The sequence below is a fragment of the Typopeltis vanoorti genome, chromosome 5, assembly GCF_054136105.1.
Source record: "Typopeltis vanoorti isolate ZY-2024b chromosome 5, IOZ_Tvanoo_1.0, whole genome shotgun sequence".
NCBI lineage: Eukaryota > Metazoa > Arthropoda > Arachnida > Uropygi > Thelyphonidae > Typopeltis > Typopeltis vanoorti.
The window spans coordinates 9,649,525-9,671,867 of NC_143553.1; the positions used below are offsets into that span (position 1 = coordinate 9,649,525).

The 22,343-nt window shown below is 37.8% G+C and overlaps 1 protein-coding gene across 3 annotated transcripts in view; it reads left to right on the forward strand.

The window, feature by feature from the left end:
- The window catches only part of LOC150106221 (protein tyrosine phosphatase domain-containing protein 1-like), a 719,641-nt gene that overhangs the window by 167,120 nt on the left and 530,178 nt on the right, over positions 1 to 22,343 (forward strand). For all 3 annotated transcript variants that reach the window (XM_090392247.1, XM_090392246.1, XM_090392248.1), the window contains exon 3: positions 20,211 to 20,357. In XM_090392247.1, coding sequence (XP_090248373.1) covers positions 20,211 to 20,357 — 147 coding nt within the window. The remainder of the gene's footprint in view (positions 1 to 20,210; positions 20,358 to 22,343) is intronic.

Consider the following 22,343-nt stretch of genomic DNA (forward strand, 5'->3'; position numbering starts at 1 on the left):
TTAATCCTGTTTCAGTATCATTGATATAAAGATTGAATTTGGTTCTAGTACTGAATCCTGTGGAACACCACTTCTAGCCTTCCTACTAACTGATATTTCCTATATACAACTCTCAAACATTCATTGAAGTGAATGTTGCCAGATGTGAAGAAGATTGGGATAACATTGCAGGATGGACATGGAAGGAAAACTATAAGGCATCACCATGAAATTCTTGACGTACTCCAAAGGGACAGGTATTATTAGATCTTTCAGTGAATGTCTTTGTGCTTTAGCACTTTATTGTCAGTCTACTTAAATGATGGTCTTCCTCTGTGTTGCTTTTCTGCCATCCTGGTATGAAACATCTGCTTTTCTGATCTTTCATATCCCATTCTGTTTAAGTGACTTCACCACCTTAAAATGGTTCCTCTGTTCTTGAATGCAAACAATGTTACATTTTAGCTTAACATTTTAATTTTTTTAATTTGATTAATGATTTTTGATGTTTGATTAAGTGTTTTATTTCTAAACCAAATGTTAGGTATACTCCACTGTCTGCAAATGCCTTTTATCCCCAAAGGAATTAGTTGTTCATTTATCCCTAACACATTTTTTTAAGACTGATGTGCAGGTGATCTCTACCTTACCTATGACTGGTGCTGATCCAAGACTGTCAGTGATTTTTTTAGGGGAGCAGAGGATAGTGGACAACTTCTACATCACATGGCCCATAACACTCTATATTTGTCTGAAATAATGTGTATGATCAATTTTTATTTATTTATTTTTTTGTTGCAGGATAAAAACCACAGTTTACGTGAGGAAACTGTGCTTTACTTGTGCCAGAGATGGATTTTTTTTTCACTTCCTTGTATGTTGCTAGTTTGTTGTTCTTAGCTGATTTCTTTTATTTCATGCAAATTTATTCATATGATTCCCTTAAGAGCTTTGCTTATTCTGTTATCTATTTGTAAATTTAGTTCACTGTTCTTAACTAAAAACTGTGCCTAAAAAGCTAAAAGATTTTACATGTTCTGTGGATTCTGTATCAAGAATACAGTTTGAATACAAGAATACAAGATTGAGTTGAACATTATCAGGTTTAATGCCACTTTCCTTCATAAACTGGTCTGGGTAGTGGCCCTTCCCATAATGCATAGCATTATATATGTGTGTAATGATATGTGCATTACATTATGAGATAATAAGGCAATCGATGTGAAGTCATTAGCCTCTATATACGAGTTGAGCAGTCATGAAGTTACTTCATTCGCAAACTTTGTTTGCTTACACTTGGTTAAGAATGAAATGAAGAATATAATTTCTTGGCATCTTTAACTCATAATATAACCAAGTGGGAAAACTTTCAACATCCCAACAAATTATCACAATAATAAGGAAGACATTGGCATGCAGAAGCAGAGAGATTCTAGTTCCCTTGTATAAGGCTTTGATCAAGAGACATATGGAGTACTGTGCATAGATTTGTTTGTATGGGTTTCGGTGGGATGAGGATATATTGAAGAAGGTTTACTAAGTTAGTAAACCTTCTTCAATATATGAATAGAAGTGAATAGCTGTAAATTTCTTGTGAATAGAAGAAAGGGAGTGGATATTATTGAGACATACAAGTTGGTGAGAGGATTATTATATTAATGTGGATGAAATTTGTCACAGAGTAGAGGGAGACAAGGGTAGAACAAGAGGGTTTGAGCAAAGGAGGGAGAAGCAGTTTCTTTGCATGAAGTGTTATTGGTGAGTGGAATGCATTGCTTGAAAGTGTGGTGAGTTCAGAAACTGCAAATGGGTTCAAGGCACAGGTTGAAGATCTTTTTTGCACGAGAGAGTATAGACTTCCTGCGATGAGTCAATTGACTTTGTGGAAGTCAGATATTAACAATAATTTATTCTTCTGAATAATGTTCTGTTTTATCCCATATATAATTGTAGCATTTTGAATAGCTTCTCTCTCTCTCTCTCTCTCTCTCTCTGGCACCTTGTCATATGTATTTTCCAGGACTCATTATTATTAAATACCTGGTATTAATCCTCAGAGGATCAGGATATTGTGATAGTACCACATGAAAAGATTGCATTATTGCTAATCTTCTATTGACAGTTATCCTCCAAATTAATCTTAGTTGTTAGGACTCCAATATTGTCAGATCTTATATTTCAGTCTTCAAAGGCATTTTCTACTTTGTCAATTCATCTTAATCTTTCCTCTTTTCCAGGTGTTTTTCCTGTCTGTCATTGTGGCAAAAAAAAAGAAAAGAAAAACTGCATTTGTTTTGCTAACTTTTCCCTCCTATTTTATTTAACATGTTCACATCAAGGTAAATGGACTCTCTTGCAGCTTCCACCCTATCCATCTGGCGGGACAAGTGAAAACACCATTTCCCCTGGCAATTTCATACTTGTGTATTGCATATTGGCAGACATGTCACATAATGTGATAATTCTTGGATGTGAAAGTGATCATGAAGTAATCATCTGTGTTATGGCTAGTCATATGCAGACTTTTGTGAGGAAAGGATATATGTGGAATTATAAGTCTAGTGATTATGACAAGCTTTGGAGACAGCTTGGAGCTATAACATGGAATGAGGAGTTGAGCAGTAAGGAAATAAATACTGCTTGAGAAACAACAAAGAAATGCATAACAGCATCAATGTGTGAATGTATTCCGAAGGCCAGAAGGCTGAATAAGATAGGTGTAAAATGGATAAATGAGGGGCTCAAGCATGAAATCTGGAAGAAGATACTTTAGGGAGGCAGTACAGATGAATAATGGTAATAATCAGTTTCATAAAGAGTATAAAGAACAAGCCAGGAGAGTGACTCAGTTAGTAAGGAAAACAAAAGCACAGTACGAGCAGAAATTGGCAAAGTAGGCAAAGAAAAACTCTAGAGAGTTTTTTTAGATATGTGGCAAGTAGAAGGAAGAATAATGATGGTAAAATGGGAATAGAGTGACTGATGCAGAGGACATAGTGGAATTGTTCAATGAACACTTTATTGGAGTATTTCATCCTGGATGAGTCAGTTTTAATACTAGAGGGATAGGGCAGGTTCGAGGTTTAGAGGTACAGGAGGAGAGTGTGTTTCAAATACTGAGTACTCTGGATGTCAGTAAAGCTGTGGGACTGGATGGTATTTTACCATGAGTTTTCAGAGAATGTGCTAGGTAACTGACAGTGCCCTTGACCTGGCTTTTCAACGAAAGTCTGGCTGTGGGAAAGGTGCCCATTGAATGGAAGGAAGGTAAGATAGTGCCATTGCATAAGGGCAGTAGCAGACTGGAAATGTCTAATTATAGGCTAGTTTGTGTGTCATCAGTAATTGTTAAGATCTTGGAGAAAGTAGTGAGGGACCGTATACAACATTGGGCAGATGAGAGTAATGTTATCTGTCAACCTGGATTTGTGAAGGGGTGCTCTTGTTTTATTAATATGCTAGCCTTTTATAATAAAGTTACAAGAGCATTAGATGAGGGAAAGGCATATACTGCAATTCTCTTAGACTTAGCAAAGGCATTTGACAGGGTGCCACATGATAAGCTGATATTTAAGTTGCAGCACATGGGTCTGGATGTCAGATTGGTCAACTGGATTCAGGATTGGCTGTCTGATAGGTATCAGAGTTGTGTATGGTGGGGCAGTTTCAAGGAGGCAGAGGATTACAAGTGAGGTCCCACAGGGCTCAGTACTAGGACTTATATTGTTTAACCTTTATATCAGTGACATTGTCAGTGGATTGCAAGGGGATATTCAGTTGTTTGTGTATGATGCGAAGCTGGGAAGGATTATTAGTAATAGGGAAGATGTGATAGCCCTGCAAGAGAATTTGAATAAGCTAGATAGATGGGCAAATTAATGGGGGTATCAGTTTAATGCAGCAAAATGTATGGTCTTGAGATTTGGGAAACATTGATGGGACACTGCATATTCTGTGGGAGGAGTTATACTGGAGGAAATAGGAAGACAAGAGATATGGGGTTGATGTTTGATAGAAACCTGAAATTTAGGGGATATATTGCAGAGGTGGTGAAGGTAACACAGAGAATTGTTGCAATAATGATCTGCAGAGATAAAAGGATTATCATTCCATTGTATAAGACTCTGGTCAGACCACACTTAGACTATTGTTCTCAGATTTGGTCCCCAGGATTTGAAGGGGATAAATTAACTGTGGAAAGGGTACAAAGGCAGATAACAAAGATGGTTTCAGGACTGTACAATGTTAGTTATGAGGATTGACTGAGGGAATGTGGACTAGAAAGTTTGGTGGATAGAAGAAGGAGAGGTGATATGACTCTTAAACTGTTGAGAGGTGGTTACAGGGTTGACACTGGGGAGTTCTTTCGCTTGGTTGAACAGCGGGAAGGAGTGATGACAAGAGGCCATCCCTGGAAGATATGAAAGGAAACCGTCAGCAAGAGGATGAGGAGTGGTTTCTTTGCATGGAGGATGGTTGAAACGAATTCATTGCCTGATGGAGTGGTAAGAGCAAGAATGGTCAATGAGTTTAAGGAGTGGTATTATAGACTTTGTGTTTCTTGGGGGGGGGGGGACCTCCCCTCGATGAGTCTTGATAGACTTTGTGTTTCTTAGGAAGGACCTCCCACAATGAGTCTTGATAGACTTTGTGTTTCTTAGGAAGGACCTCCCACGATGAGTCTTTTGACTCCATGGAGACCTGGATAATAATAATGAAAAAAATAAAAAATAAAAATTGATATTAATGGATGAAAGTGGTAGAATGGCAACTGCTGCAAATGTTGTTGTTGAGGTATTTAGTGATCAGTTTATAAGGGTGTTTCATCCTGATCATGGGATGGAATCATGAGGAACTAAGTTTAGAGGACATAGAGGAGGATGGCTTAATTGTGAGTGAGCAGGTTTATTTGAAGAAATAAATAAAATTGATGCAATAAGGAGTAGGATTTGATGACATATCACCATGCATCTTAACAGAATGTTCCAAGGAATGGAGTAGCATTGGCATGTCTGTTTAATAAAAGTCTTGCAACAGCACAGGTTCGAAGTAAGTGGAAGGAGGATAAAATTGTTCCACTGCATAAAGGTGGTGATTAGGCTATACCTTCAAATTATAGGCTGGGTCTGTATATCTGGAGTTGTGGTGAAGGTACTGGAGAGAGAGACGGAGAGGTTGGTGAGAGGTAGCATACAGAAATGGATAGATAACAGTAGTATTCTCTCTGATTACCAGCATCGGTTTGTTGAGGGGAGATCATGTTTCACTAACTTATGTGCTATAACAAGGTGACAAATTCCTTGGACAGAGGAAAAGCACATACAGTGGTGTACTTGGATTTTGCAAAATCTTTTGATTTTTTGATAAACTGCCACATGACAAGCGCTTAATAAATTGAAACAAATGGGAGGGATTGGACAACAGACTTCTGATTTGGATCAGTGACTAGCTGTCAGATAGGTATCAGAAAGTTCTTTATGTGGGAACAGTATCTTGAAAGAGGAAGGTCACTAGTGACGTACCACAGGGGTCCGTTTTGGGATCATAGTTGTTTGATATGTTAATGATATTGGGATGGATTTAACTAGTGATATGCAGCTGTTTGCATATACTGAAGAACTGGAGAGAGAGCAGTGGAGGCAAGTGGATATTATGGCCTTACAAGTGGACTTGAATAGATTACATGAATGGATAGGTAAGTGGAACCGTCAATTCAGTGTTGCTAAGTATAAGATTGAGATTTGGTAAGTAACAATGGGATGGAAAGGATACACTTGGTGGGGAAACTTTAAAGAAATTAGAGGGGATGAGATATCTAGGAGATGGTGGACAAGGACCTGAAATTCAGGGGCCACATTGCACAAGTTACAAAGATGTCACATTGTATAATGGCAATAATGTGGAAGACCCTGATATGCAGAAATGGAGAAGTCATGATGCCACTGTAGGCATTGGTCAAGCCTCATATGGATTATTGTGCACATGGTCACCGGGTTTATATGGTGATGAGGATATGTTGGAAAGCGTTTAGAGAAGATTCAAAAAGGTAGTCATTGGTCTTTGGAATGTGGGGTATAAGGAGGGAGTAAGCAGAGGAGTAATTGCTGAGGGGAATGCATTGCTTGACTGGGTTGTGAATGTAGACAAATTGAATCAGTTTAAAGCACGGTTGGATGAGCATTGTGTACGATAGTGTGTACCTCCCATGATGAGTCTCCATCTCCATGGAGGTCTGATGTTAATAATAATAACCAAATCTGTGTGGAGGAAATGGGAGCGAATATGTTTGTTTTATTATATATTAGAAAACAATACTTAAGGAGAATGCTATATTTTGTTGGTATATTTGAATTAATAAATGGTGTAAATATTATTATTCAGGACTCTATGGAATCAAGAGATTCATCATGGGAGGTACTTCCTATGAAATGGTCTATCATACCACTCCTTAAACTCATTGCCCATTCTTGCTCTCACCACTATCAGGCAATGCATTCCATGGTTCAACCATGGTCCATACAAAGATACCACTCCTCATCCTCTTACTCACAGCTTCCTTTTGCGATTTTAGGGATGGCCCATTGTCATCGCTCTTCCCTGCTGTTCCACCAAGAGAAAGAACTCCCCAATGCCCTGTAACTACCTCTCAATAGTTTAAAAGTCTCAATCATATCACCTCTCCTTCTGTCTACCAAACTCTGCAGTCTACATTCCCTCAGCCAATCCTCATAACTAACATTGTACAGTCCTGAAACCATCTTTGTTATCTGTCTCTGTACCCTTTCCACAGTTAATTAATCCCCTCCAAATCCTGGGGACCAAATTTGAGAACAATAGTCTAAATGTGGTCTGATCAGGGTCTTATACAATGCAATCCTCTGGGTTACCTTCACCACTTTGCAATATTTTCCCTGAATTTCAGTTTTCTATCAATCATCGCCCCATATCTCTTTTCTCCTCTACTTCCTCCAGTACAGCTCCTCCAATTGAGTATACAGCCTCCCATCGACGTATCCCCAACTTCAAGACTTTTGCTGCATTAAACCAACATCCCCATTCACTTGCCAATCTGTCTTGTTTATTCAAATCCTCTTGCAGGGCTGCTGCATCTGCACTCTTACTAATAACCCTTCCCAGCTTCACATCATCTGCAAACAACTGAATATCCCCCCTGCAATGTATTGACAATGTCATTGATATAAAGGTTAAACAATACAGGTTCCAGTACTGAGCCCTGTGGGACCCCACTTGTAACCTTCTGTCTGCTTGATACTGCTCCACCATACACAACCCTCTGATACCTATCAGACAGCAAATCCTGAATCCAGTTGACTAATCCAACATCTAAACCTATGTGCTGCAACTTAAATATCAGCTTATCATGTGGCACCCTGTCAAATGCCTTTGCAAAATCCAAAAAAATGGCAGTATATGTGCCTTTTCCTCATCAACTGCTCTTGTCACTTTGTTATAAAAGTCAATCATATTACTAAAACAAGAGAGCATCTTAGAGTCGAATCGAACATGGAAAAACAACAATCAACAATGACACTAATAACCTATTACGGAACATGACTACGTTGGTCCACAGACTTCCAACAGAATCTGAAGTCACTACACCCATTGACTCCATGATTGTATGGTGTCCCGAAAGTACACAAAAGTGGAGTTCGCTATACCCGATCATTGATGGAAGAAATTCTCCTACATATTTATTGTCCAAACAAACACCTCTCCAACCTCCTAAAAGGACATATTAGAAAATCAGACATTTACATTAAGAATTCAAAGCAATTTATTGAAAAATTAAAAAACATCCCAATCTTAAAGACAGATATTCTTGCTAGCTTGGATGTGGTGTCTTTATTCACCAACGTACCAGTAGAAGTTATCAGTATCCTATACAATCTCTTTCCAGAAGATACAGCTCACCTTTTTTGTCATTGCCTCAAATGAAATTATTTTAAATGGAATCGCACAATATATGAACAACTAAATTGCTTAGCTATGGGCATTCCCCTGTCGCCGCCCTGTGCAGATCTGTGCATGGAAAAGCTAGAAAGACACATCCTTTCAAAATTAAACCCAAAGCCTTTAGTATGGTGGAGGTATGTAGATAATGTCTTCATAATTTGGAGGGACACAAAAACAGCTGTTTTGGACTTTTTAACAAAAATTAATGCTTTCCATCAAAAAATACAATTCACTTTATCTGGAAAAAGATAATCAACTACCATTTCTGGATACTCTAATCAAGAAACTAACAGATGGACAAACAGTCTACTGCAAACCAACACACACACACACACACACACACACACACACACTGGACACTTCCTTCATTTCAAATCAACTCACCATATTTCCTAGAAGCTCAGCATAATACATATGCTCAAAAATAGAACCACCAACATCATCTCAGAAGAAAAAGAACTTTATGATGAACTTACTCAAATATCAGAGACATTAATAAACAATGGCTATCCAAGGAATTTAATCAATATAATTCTTCATAGCAATGTTCCCCACAACAAGAACCTACCACCACTCAATACAGATCTTCCATAGTTATTCTTTATGCAGGTACAGTGTTGAAAAAGATCGCAAACCTTCTTAGACCTTTCAACATTAGAGTTGCATTCAAACCTATAAAGACGGTCTGCCACGTTTTAAGATCACCTAAAAACATTAATGCTTTCTTCAAACATGCTGGAGTGTACAACATCCCATGCTCTTGCGGCCTAAACTATCTGAGTTTAGGCCACAAGATTGAAATCTGAAAAAAAGAACATATAGGTGATGTTAATAACATCAGAACAGACAATTCAGGTCTAGCCCATCCTTTCATGATTAACACCGCACCTATCCCACATTGAGTGGGATAGGAGCTCCATGCCTTATCTAGAAGAATTCCCTTGTAGAAACTTCAAGGAAGCCGTAGCAGTCCTCTGTTCTGGAGAAAATATTAACAGAAACCAGGGAATGATAATAGCTGAAGGAAAACCTTAATAAGATTGCTCAGTTTGCCAGAATTTCATTTCGCTCATAAAATCTGCTCACACAACATGCTCACACAACAGTGACTAATACAACACGCTCCATGCGTGTAATGTTACACGTCTGTTTCAATTTTTTAATTTATACAATAGTGTTACTCCATTTTCTCTGTACTAGCTACTTTGAGTTTTCGCTTGCTGTTATAAGCCCTGAAGAAGGTGAAACTTGTTGGCATTGTATACTTATAAATCACTGGTCAAGTAAAAATCAATATATTTTAGTTTAAATGGTCTAATTGAGTGACCAAATATAGTTTAACAATAATATGGATCCATTTCCAACTCTGAATGACTTTTTACATGAATTGAACTCTAAAATTTAAATTAAATTCAAAAAGAATTTATTTGATATCTAAAATGATGATTGGAAAGTCCAATGACTCCATGATTGAGGCCTTGGAGGTGTCATGTAATAGTAATAATAATAGTAGTAGTAAAATCAATAAATGTGGCATTAAATGAATATTTTCCTCTAAAAGATGACAATAACCATTGAGTTTCATTTCTTTCAATATTAAACAAAAACCAGAGGAACTGTCTACTTCCAAATATGAAAATCTCATTGTCCTGACATCAAAAAGCCAAGTAAAAGTTAAATTTCATGAAGTTTTATTAAACATGTTTCGGTGTGATTAAAAGAATATCCAAATTTATGCACACAATTTATGGAAAAGGCAATTTAATGTTTGTTGGCATTTCATCCCACTTGTGTGAAAGTGGATTTTCTTTCTGCACTGCGGCTGTCACAATGTTGTACCATGCTTGGCACCAAGTGATTCAGGAGTTCCTGAGGCAAACTGGCCCACTCCTCCTCCTCCTCCTTCAGAATAAGGATGAGATCTTGTTTGTTTTCTAGAAGGGGGGGGGATTCTGAGCAGCAGTGTGTCTCCCTATTGCATCCTAAACATGTTCTATGAGGTTGAGATCTAGAGAGCATGTTGGGTGCTCGATTCGATTAATATCCTTGCTCTCGAGAAGTATCTCCACTGCTCATGTACAATGTGCAAAGAATTCATAAAAATGAATTCTTTGCCTACAGCACCACAGAACAATCGAAAATGACATTAAAGAACTTTGTTGAGATATCGTTAAACAGTTATAGTCCCTTTTTCCAGCACTGGTATCTCGGTACATCCATTAAGCATAATGCCTCCCCACACCATGACCCCCAGCTATCCCTTTATCTATTTTATCTATATTTTATTTATCCCTTTCAAGAATATTCTGATGATAGTAAGCAGTACCACTTTCACGCCAGATAAGCATCATCTAGAATTGGAGAAAAGACTAAAACAAATCTCATCTGTAGAGAGTACTTTACATCATTATATCTTCTCTTTTCTTTTTTTATCTTCTTTAATATTTTTTCTGATTGTTTTATTTACTTTAATTTTCATTACACATGTTTGCTACTAACATGTCATTTTTGTTTTACATTATTTGTTTTATTCTGTTTCCTCCTGTACATTTTTTCCTCTATTGTTATTTTACCTTTAACTATTCTGTGATCACTTCGTATGCCTATTTGATTGATGACTGAAACATCTTTAAACATTCTTATATGGGATGATAAAATATAATCTGTTTCCTTTTTTGTTTGTCCATTTGGACTAATCCATGTCCATTTTGGGTTGATTTTTTCTTGTAAAATGTGTTCATAGCATTCAACTGGTTCCTTATCATGAAGTTAAATATCATATTTGCTCTTTGATTTTGCTCTCCTATTCCATTTTTCCTATACATTTTTAAATTTAATTTTTATTTTTTCCTAGTTGTGCATTAAAATCTCTCAATGCTTTTATAAACTTTAGGAATCTGCTGTATTGTATTGGACACTGAGTCATAGAATTCTCCAACATCTTCATTAAATACTTCTTGTTGGTACATATATTTGTACTATTTTACTTGTTTTCTATTATGATGTTTGAACTATGATACATGCTATCTGATCTGATATTCCTACATATTTAGTAATCTTGTTTGCTTGCTCCACCTTTGCAAGGAGTTGCCTGGTGTTGTACCACTTTACCCCAGTCATGAAGATACTTTCAGGCGCAAACTTGGTTTGCACACACTTGGATAAAGGTTTAAACTAAATTTATTATTGAATGGACCAGTGATGTCAAACAGAGAGAAGTAGGTGATGGAAACCTACTTCTCTCTGTTTGACATCACTGGTCCATTCAATAATAAATTTAGTTTAAACCTTTATCCAAGTGTGTGCAAACCAAGTTTGCGCCTGAAAGTATCTTCATGACTGGGGTAAAGTGGTACAACACCAGGCAACTCCTTGCAAAGGTGGAGCAAGCTACCAACACCCCTATCTCAGTATATCCCATAATGCAAAACACATCTCCTTGCGGATATGTATAATGTTATGCATTATGGGAAGGGCCACTACCCAGACTAGTTTCGACCTTTATTGAGGTCTCTTCAGTGGGAGCCAGGCCCAAGTGGAGATACCAAGGCAGAAGCATTAGCAAGGTCATCTCCTCTAGGGCCACATTACGGGAAGGGCCACTACCCAGACTAGTCTGGGTAGTGGCCCTTCCCGTAATGCATAACATTATACATATCCGCAAGGAGATGTGTTTTGCATTATGGGAGATACTGAGATAAGAATGTTGGTAGCTTGCTCCACCTTTGCAAGGAATCGCCCGGTGTTGTACCACTTTACCCCAGTCCTGAAGATACTTTGAGCTGCAAACACTTGGATAAAGGATTAAATTAAATTTATTATAGTCTGACCAAGTGAAAAATAAACTTTCAACATCTTTCTAAATCCAGAGTAATTTAATAAAAAGGTGGCATACCGTTTGGCAGCTCCTATAGGAGGAGATGACCTTGCTAATGCTTCTGCCTTGGTATCTCCACTTGGGCCTGGCTCCCACTGAAGAGACCTCAATAAAGGTAGAAACTACTCTGGGTAGTGGTACTTCCCTTAATGCATAACATTAGACATATGCAAGGAGATGTGTTTTGCATTATGGGAGATACTGAGATAGGAGTGTTGGTAGTGCTTGCTCCACCTTTGCAAGGAGTTGCCCGGTGTTGTACCATTTTATCCCAGTCCTAAAGATACTTTCAGTTGCAAACTTTGTTTGCACACACTTGGATAAAGGATTGAACTAAATTTATTATGGTCCATTCAATAAAGCACATTTCCTGACTTTAGTGTTATACATTCTTCTGATTTTCGTTTCACTTCACTTAGTCCTATTATATCCTGTTTAATTTTGTTTATTTCATATTCCAGTTTCTCTACCTTTTTATCATCTGCTAATGTTCTTAAGTTGTATGTAGCAATCATGAAATTTGTTTTCATGTACGTGATTTTATTATCTTGCTTTGGAGGAGCATGTCTGGTCTTGTAGCTCTGTTTCTCTACCAAACTAGGTTCTCCAGGGATTACATGGCCCAGCAAAGCTAGATACTGTGGGCTCATTCTTCTTTGTAACATATTCATGGTTTTAATGAAAGGTGGCGAGTCGTGTTTTCCTCCCACAATGATGAATCAGCTTGAGAAAGGATTTGGCAGTAGCCCATCTAACTAGTAGTATGGAACGTCATTACTGATGTTATCACATTTGCCTCCAAAAGGATAGGTAACCTACCCTGCTCTGCTTTAGAATATGTCCAAGTACCTAAGTAAGCTATATAGGCAGCTTATTTGGATAAGCTGCCTATACATGAGAAAAGATCTCATGTACCTTGGTTGGTATATGAGAATTTCCAAAATGGTATGGAAAATCTCCATGTCATTTTGAAATCATGTGTCCAACTAGAAACCTTCATCCATTCTCCTAAGGATCAGACTCTTGCACATCCTGCAGTGTATAAAGTTGCTTGTGTCTGCAACTCGCCTTCTTTGGACAGTTGAGTAAGTCTGTTAATTCTCCTTAAAGAATTAGACCATCAAATGCTATGGACATTTTGTGTGGACATGTTTTTGAGTGCTAAATTGTTTCTCTGAATATGAGTGTACTTCAGTGGTTGTTTTTTGGAAGTTAGTTGCTGTCACGATATAATATATTTTGGTTACCTTCGGAATCGAATGCATAACGGTGGAAGACAAAATGAAGCTAAGTTTTCATTACTGTATTTAGTTATATTTCATTTTATTTAGTGTACTTAAATGTTTTGTTTTGCTTGTAATTGTTTGTGCTTTTTTTTCTATTTATTTAACGGAATTTATTAATTGAATAATTAACGATTACACTACTCGGCAGTAAGGAATGATGACGGATTCAGCAGCAATCGCAAGTGGCATATCGCCAAGTCCTCCGCCATTTAAGAACTCAATTATTAGCAATATCATAAGGGACTTTGTGGCATGCAGTACTTGCGGCATGTATGTGTCTCGGGAATTAGATATGTGGCTTGTGAAAGAGAGCGGAGAGCGTATATGCACAAAATGCAGGCATTTGGAGGAAATAAGTGCATTAGAAATATCAATATCCGACTTTGTTGCTCCAGGAACGGGGAATGAATGTAGGAAGACAAGTAGTGTGATTGGAGAGAATGAAAAAAAGATATATATGAATGAGAAAATAATAGTTGATAGTGTGGAAGGTGTGAGTGACTGTGAAAGTTTAGGAGATGGTTTTGCTTGGGAGAGTCAATTTAGATTAAGAGTGACTGACCTGCAGAGAGAGATAGATGAGTTGAAAGAGGAGGTGGAATGTCTTGTGAATGAGAGCAGAAGTATGAAAGATAAGATTAGGAGAATGGAAGAGAAAAATGCAAGGAGAATCAGACTAGGAGAGAGAGAGAATTTAGGGAGTATCAGTGAGAGGCATGGGGGTGCTAGAAGAGGAGAGAATGGAAACGGTAGAAGAGAGGGAATGAGAGAGATGTATGGGAGTGCTAGAAGAGGTGAGAATGGAAACAGTAGGAGAGAGAGGTATGGGAATGCTAGAAGAGAGAATAGCAGTAGAGGAGAGGGAATGAGAGAGACCTATGGGAATGAAAGAAGAGGAGAGAATGGAAACAATAGGAGAGAGGGAATGGTAAGAGGTATAATGTATGGCGACTCAATGATCCGTGGTGTTCAAGATAGGATGCGTGAGGAGTGTTTGCCAGGAGGAACAATAGAAAGGGTGGCTATGGTAATTAAGAGAGGTGAAAAGGTGGATGAGATGATTCTGATGGTAGGAATGAATGACTTGAGTGGTAATGTAAGTCGGGCAGCGAGAGATATGAGGTTTTTCTTTGAGACTGTACAGAAGAAGACAGAGAGAGAGGGAAAATAGTGTGTGTGTGTTGCCTAGGTATGATAATGATGAGCTGAGCAGAAGAGCAGTGATATTGAATGGCATAATAGCAAGAATGTGTGACAAGAGAGGACTGGTATATATGGATGCTTGGAGTGCATTTGAGGAAAGAGAGGAATTGTATGCGAGAGACCGTTTACATTTGAATGAAGAAGGACGTAGGCATCTGGAGAGATTGTTGTTCTGAACGAGTCAGTGTGTCCCAGGGAGGATGATAGCAGGGGTGGCCTCTTGTGGGAATGGATACTTGGGAGAAGGGAGACGATGTCAGGTAACACTGAGCCAAGTGGAGTCTAGAAGGGATAATGCTGGGTATAGAAACAATGGCATTTATATGCTTTATACTAATGCCAGGAGTATCCGGAATAAGGGAGAGGAATTGGTGGTGCAGATAGCATCAGACTGGCCAAAAATTATTATGATCACTGAGACATGGTTGACAGAAGGGGATATAATAACAGGAATAGAAGTCGCTGGGTATAGCATTTTTCGTCAGGATAGGAGAGGAAAGCGTGGTGGGGGGTATTGCTTATGATAAGTGATGACCTATGTCCTCTAAGAGTGGAAGCTTTGGAAGGAAGTGAGACAAATGATTTTGAGAGCATATAATGTGAGGTAGAGGTAGACAAGACAAGATTTTTAGTGGGGTGTTGCTACAGACCCATGAGCATGGAGGATGGGGACCAGGAGATGTTTAGACAGCTAACTTTGGCAAGTGCAAGAAGAATGATTGTTGTGGGAGATTTTACCTACAGTAGTATAAATTGGAGAGAGAAGATGCATGTAGCAATAGCGGAATGGAATTTCTAGAATTGTTGAGGGACAAATGTCTTAGGCAACATGTAACAGAGGGAACAAGAGGTTCAAGAGTTTTAGATTTGGTTATAGCATCAGAAGAGTTGATAATAACTGAGATGACATCTCTCCTGCCATTTGGAGAGAGTGACCATATGGTTTTGACATGGAAAATGAATAGACATGCTGGAGTATCAAAGAGACGGGAACTTATGTGGAATTATAATGCAGGTGATTATAGTAGTCTTAGACATCAACTTCGGGAAGTTTCATGGAGGGAGGAATTGGAAGGCCGGGATATCATTAGTATGTGGGAAATTATGAAAGAATATTTGTTAGCAGCAATGGTAAGTTGTATACCACGAGTGAAGAAGAGGACACAATTTGGAGTAAAGCAGATGACAAACAATATTAAACAGGAATTGCATGTGAAAAAGAGGCTATGGAAGAGATATAAGGAGACAGGCGAAGAGAAGACGCGTGAAGAATATAAGACACAGGCCAGAAGAGTGACTAGTGTGGTAAGGAAAGCGAAACTGGAATATGAGAAGAGATTGGCCCTAAGATCCAAAGAAAATCCTAGGGAATTTTTTAGCTATGTGGCCAGTAGAAGGAGAAATGACTGTTGAAGAATGATATTGTGGGATAAAAATGGGAATAGAGTGATTGATGCAGTGGACATAGTGGAATTGTTCAATGACCACTTTATTGGAGTATTTCATCCTGGAGGAGTCGGTTTTAATGCTAGAGGGATAGGGCAGGTTCAAGGTTTAGAGGTGCAGGAGGAGAGTGTGTTTCAGACACTGAGAACTCTGGATGTCAATAAAGCTTTGGGACTGGATGCTATTTCACCATGAGTTTTGAGAGAATGTGCTAGGGAACTGACAGTGCCTTTAACTTGGCTTTTCAATGAAAGTCTGGCTTCGGCAAAGGTGCCCAGGGAATGGAAGGAAGGTAAGATAGTGCCATTGCATAAGGGTGGTAACAGACTGGAAGTGTCTAATTATAGACCAGTCTGTGTGTCATCAGTAGTTGTTAAAATCTTGGAGAAAGTAGTTAGGGAACGTATACAGCACTGGGCTGATGAGGGTAATGTTATCTGTGAGAGTCAACATGGATTTGTGAAAGGGCGCTCCTGTTTTAGCAATATGCTAGCCTTTTATAATAAAGTTACAAGAACATTAGAACAGGGAAAGGCATATACTGCCATTTTCTTAGAGTTAGCGAAGGCATTTGACAGGGTGTCACATGATAAGCTGATATTTAAGTTTCAGCAGATGGGTTTGGATGTCAGATTGGTCAACTGGATTCAGGATTGGCTGTCTGATAGGTATCAGAGAGTTGTGTATGGTGGAGCAGTTTCAAGGAACCAGAGGGTTACAAGTGGGGTCCCACAGGGCTCAGTACTAGGACCTATATTATTTAACCTTTATATCAATGACATTGCCAGTGGATTGCAAGGGGATATTCGGTTGTTTGTGGATGATGCAAAGCTGGGAAGGATTATTAATAATAGTGCAGATGTGGTAGCCCTGCAAGAGGATTTGAATAAGCTAGATAGATGGGCAAATGAATGGGGATTTCAGTTTAATGCAGCAAAATGTAAGGTCTTTAGGTTTGGGAAACATCGATGTGATGCTGCATACTCTATGGGGGGAGTTATACTGGAGGAAGTAGGGGAGACAAGAGATCTGGGGTTGATGATTGATAGAAACCTGAAGTTTATATGACATATTGCAAAGGTGGTGAAGGTAACACAGAGGATTGCTGCAATTATGAGAAGGACACTGACCTGCAGAGATAAGAGGGTTATCATTCCGTTGTATAAGTCTGATCAGACCACACTTGGATTATTGTTCTCGGATTTGGTCCCCAGGATTTGAAGGGGATAAATTAACTGTGGAAAAGATACAAAGACAGATGACAAAGATGGTCTCAGGACTGTACAAGGATAGTTATTGAGAATCGGCTGAGGGAATGTGGACTGCAGAGTTTGGTGGATAGAAGAAGGAGAGGTGATATGATTGAGACTTTTAAACTGTTGAGAGGTGGTTACAGGGTTGACACTGGGGAGTTCTTTCACTTGGTTGAACAGTGGGAAGGAATGATGACAAGAGGCCATCCCTGGAAGTTACGAAAGGAAACTGTGAGCAAGAGGGTGAGGAGTGGTTTCTTTGCATGGAGGGTGGTTGAGCCGTGGAATGCATTGCCTGATAAAGTGGTGAGGGCGAGAATGGTCAATGAATTTAAGGAGTGGTATGATAGACTTTGTGTTTCTTAGGGGGAACCTCCCCTCGATGAGTCTTGACAGACTTTATGTTCTTAGGAAGGACCTCCCACGAAGAGTCTTTTGACTCCATGGAGGCCTGAATATCAATAATAATAATAATAACATTCATTCACACAAAATTAAATATAAGAAGACATTGTGCTGCATAGAAGTATGTAACACAATTGTCTTCTTTGACTGTTTTTACATTCAAAATCAACTATGATTCTCTCTCTCAACTTGAACAAATATTGTCTGCATCAATTTGCCAAAAATCTGGGAGGCCACAATTCGAAGATTACATTTAGGCTGACTTTTTGAAATTTATTTTGTTTTTATCCAACTCCTAGAAGCACACTTTGTTAGGACATTAGTTCTATTTCAGTAGCAATTTGAATTGTTTCTACAACTATCTAATTGCTACATGTTTACCACATTTATTTGCACTTTGAAGATACTGTTGGAAATCTAGAAATATTAGCAAGTTCAATAAATTACAGGGTGTTCGGGATAAATTTGACAGTTTCGTAAGGAAAAAGAAAATCTTCTTTTTATCTATTAAATTTAATGAATTGACAAAAAAACATTACAGGCAGAGTTAATTACAATACTATCAACAAGATTTACTCAAAATAACCACCATTAGCATCGATCACAGCTTCAATTCTGCTTCAGAACCTCGAACAAGCTGATGCTACAGTCTCCCTGGGAAGGGCCGCAAAAACTGTTTTAATTTTATCCATTAACTGGGCTTTTGTATTACTGGAAGTGCGATTGGTGTCTTTTTCAACTGCGCCCCATACAAAATAATCCATGGGGTTAAGGTCTGGGGAGTTTGGAGGCCAAACATTTGGACTGGTGAAGTCGTAGAAATTTTCAGACAACCATTTTTGACTTTTCCCAGAGGTGTGGCAAGGGGCCGAATCCTGCTGCCATACATACGGCCTACCATTGGCTACCCTTGTTATCCAGGGCTTGACTACAGTTAGCAACTCCACGAACAAAGCCCGAATTCCAATGCCAGGGTTCTTCAACACCTGTTCCTGCAGATTTGCGAGGAATTCTGCTGTACGAACGCAATCAGATCGTCTGCTAGGGATCTTTCTTCTTGCTACATCCTCGTAGTCACCATTGCAAGTCTCTAGTTCATGCCTGATTGTTTTTACTGTATTCAGGGAGCATTGGGCAGCAGTCGTAATATCCTTATTTTGATGGCGGGCACGAATCATCATGATACAAGTTATTCTCTTCCATGATTCAGGTGGGTTCCAGCTATCCATCCTTTCTGACATCTTGTATATGAATGAAGAAGGGTCCAAACTTTTAAATGAAGAGAAGTGTGTGTTAATACATGTAACTTACGGAAAAATATAATTAATTATAAATATGTCAAATTTATCCCGAACACCCTGTATGTATTTTCCTTTGGTATTTTCTATACTGGGAAGTACTGTTATGACTGATATTATTATTATTATTATTATTACATGACACCTCCAAGGAGTCCAAAAACTCACCGAGAGAAGGTATCCACTCCACAACTCTTCATCTCTACCACTCAAACCCACCAACTACAGCAAACTGCAATTACCATCATCATCATCTACACCAATGCCATCTATTGCCCACCACTAGTATTTTCACAGACAATCGCAAACATCCATGCCCATAGTGAAATTCGAACCTGCAGCCTTTTGGCTGGAGAGCAGATAAGCTAACCACTTGGCCGACCAGGCTGACATATTATCTACTTCCACATACAAGTGGCTCATTCATGAAGATACTTCAGTATACACTTTCATTTGCCAATAGTTAGGTATGTACGATAATTTGTACAATAGTTTGTACAATTTGTAAAAAGATTTGTAGAATAATATAATTTTTGTGTTTGTGTAGTATACCTTTAAAATGAACTAATAATGAATTAGCTTATTGTCCTCGAGGATAAATGATACTGGAGTTGCATTGTATTCCATTAAGCTTTTAATTCAATATTAATTATATCCAACTGAGCTACATGAATATTATGCTCAGCAATCCTAAAACATGAGTGAAAACTTTTATCACAGTACAACAGGGGCGAATGTTGGTCTTGAAATTCACACTTGCTCTTGTTATCATTCAGGGAGTGAGAGGTGTGATTGAAGTCTGATTAGCAGAATAATGAATTACTGACCATTTAAAACTATATATTTAGAAATTTATGTACATGTAATCATACAAATACAACATTTATTTTACAAATGATATTCTCTCTTTTTCAATTTAGCTACTTGAATACAAATTCTATCTTACGGTTCTTCTTTATGAACCGGTCAATAACATCGTCATAAAAAGTTGGTTGTAACTTAACTTTCCCAAGCAACATACACACTTATAAAGGCTGGCTGAAGCTCACTGGCTAGAGCTACTTTCACTGCGTATGGCCTGTGTTTAAGATGACATGAAGGGAGTGGAAATGGCTATGCACACACGCATTAAATCACAGTGCTGTAGTGAGGACCTGGAAGTTCACACAACTGAGCAAGCCAAGGTAGCTTTGACTAGATGAGCAAGCATCGGCCTTCAATACACAACGCAAAGCTCAATTATTGTTGCGCAAGCTTAAGACATCTTCTGTCTACAAAAATAAAAGCCTAAATGGAATGCTTATAAATGCATGCATTTATTAATAAATAAATATTACTTCTTTCTCAAGTAATGAGCTTGTGTAGCAAGCACGAAGAATTCGCCCCTGCAGTACAATGTATATAAATTAATAGCTGGGAGAATTCAACATACATACATATGTTTTTGATATAATATATTGATTTTTTTTTTTTTTTTTTTATCACTCAGATACAGTAAACTTTCTGAGAAATTACGGCAGTCAACGCCTGCTGATTTTCAGTGTGCTATGTTCTGTGGAGGAAAAAAATGTAAATATGAAAATATAGTGAACTGGCCAAAGGAAGATATGGCTATCAGTGGCATATATTCTCACTGGTAATTTTCATCTTTTTTTTTTTTTTCTTCTTTTGATATAAATGAATAGCATTATTTATTATTTTATGATATAGAGAAAGTTACAGTATATCCATTATTCAAAGAACACATTAAGACAGTAAAAGATGAATTCATTAAATTAAATTAATTAAACATTAATATCCATTTTATTTTATTTTACAAAACATCAGTATGTAAGGTAGAAGGAGAATAGAAAATTTGAATCTAACAGATTACAAATACATGCTAGAACAATGGTTAACATGTGGCTACATTTAAACTTTTGTTTAAAACTTTTAAACAAAAAAAAAATCTATTTAATGCATTGAACTGAATTATATATTGGCTTTATTCGTTGACAAGATTTTTGTAAAATATATAAGTATTGTCTAAAAGTTTCACCAGCATTATTGTCTGGCTTCTTCAGGACATGTGTAACGGTACATGGAACTAACGTTTACTAGTAAAGAAGAATGGAGTAATGCAGTCAAATAAATTAAAACATCGAGTAACATCATAAACATGGCACGTGGTGTATCAGTATTGTTTATTGAGCATGTTATATAGTTTTTGACAAAATAAAATTCTGGTAAGCTGAGCGAACTTATTAGGCTTTTCCAGATGTCTTTCAGAATCATTCCTTGATTTCTGTTTAGATTTTCTCCAGAGCGGAGTACAACACGGCTTCTTTGAAGTTTCTACATCAAAAATCCTCTTCTATATAGGGCATGGAGCTTTTTTCCCAATCAATGGTGTGGTTAGAGATCGAGAAGTGATGAGCTAATCCTGAAGTATCTGTTCTGTTGTTGTTCACGTTTCCTACATGTTCTTTTATTCGAATTTCCAGACTTCTCGATGTTTGCCCTATGTAATTAATCCACAGGAACATGGAATGTTGTATACACCTGTGTATTTGAAGAAGGCATTAATGTCCTTTGGTGATCTTAAAATATGGCGTATTGTCTTGACAGGTTTGAGAGCAACTCTGACATTGAAAGACTTAAGGAGTTTGGCAATTTTTGTTGACACGCTTACTGCTTTTCTTCGTGCAGTCATAAATTCAGTCAATTCTTTTAGAAGGATCTTCTTCCATTTTCGAACACATTCATAGTGAGAGGAACATACAAACAACAAAACTCCACACAAAGTAATGATATTATCCTTTTGACCTTATATCAGAATGTTTTACCTGAGGATTGAATAGGCTTATCTATGTGTCAGGTGTTGTGGTTAAGTTGTTGGAGAAGCTTGCAAGAACTAGGATCCAGAATTGGGTTGATTTGGTATTATTGATGGATAGGGTTACCATACATCAGCATTTATGTGGAAATGTCTGCATTTTGATAATGAAAATATATGTCCTTACCATAGAATCTGTGAAAGGACTTGCTATAGTTAAATTTAATTACAAAAATTTTACATGTAAAAATATGTTTGACTATTTGTGTTGAAACAAAGAACTGCTAAAGAAAATTAGGTGTAGCGAAAAATATGCATGGGCTGCAAAGTAATGTATGTAGTGTGATAAGTCTAATTCTTTTTCACGTAGGCCTACTCTTGTTTCATAAGACTTATGATGACACTTAAAATCTCATATTTTTGTGTGTTCTAATAAGCATACTCATCACATCTAATTAATGAAAAGCTTACAAAGGTAAAGATTTCAAACATATGTATTTATTTTTGTGTTAGATGTTTGTGTCCGGAACGAGTTGGTCAGGCGATGGGGGGTGTCAGCATTTTGGCATTTTAGAATATGGTAACCCTATTGATGGACAGCATGGATTTGCTAAAGGGAGGTCATGTTTTAGTAATCTACTTACTTATTACAATAAGGTGACTGCTTCCTTGGACAGAGGAGAGGGATAAACAGTAATACACTTAGATTTTGCAGACTTTGATAGATTATCACATGATAAGTTGATAGTCAAACTAGAGTGGATGGGATTGGATATTAGATTGGTGCATTAGATTAGAGACTGGCTA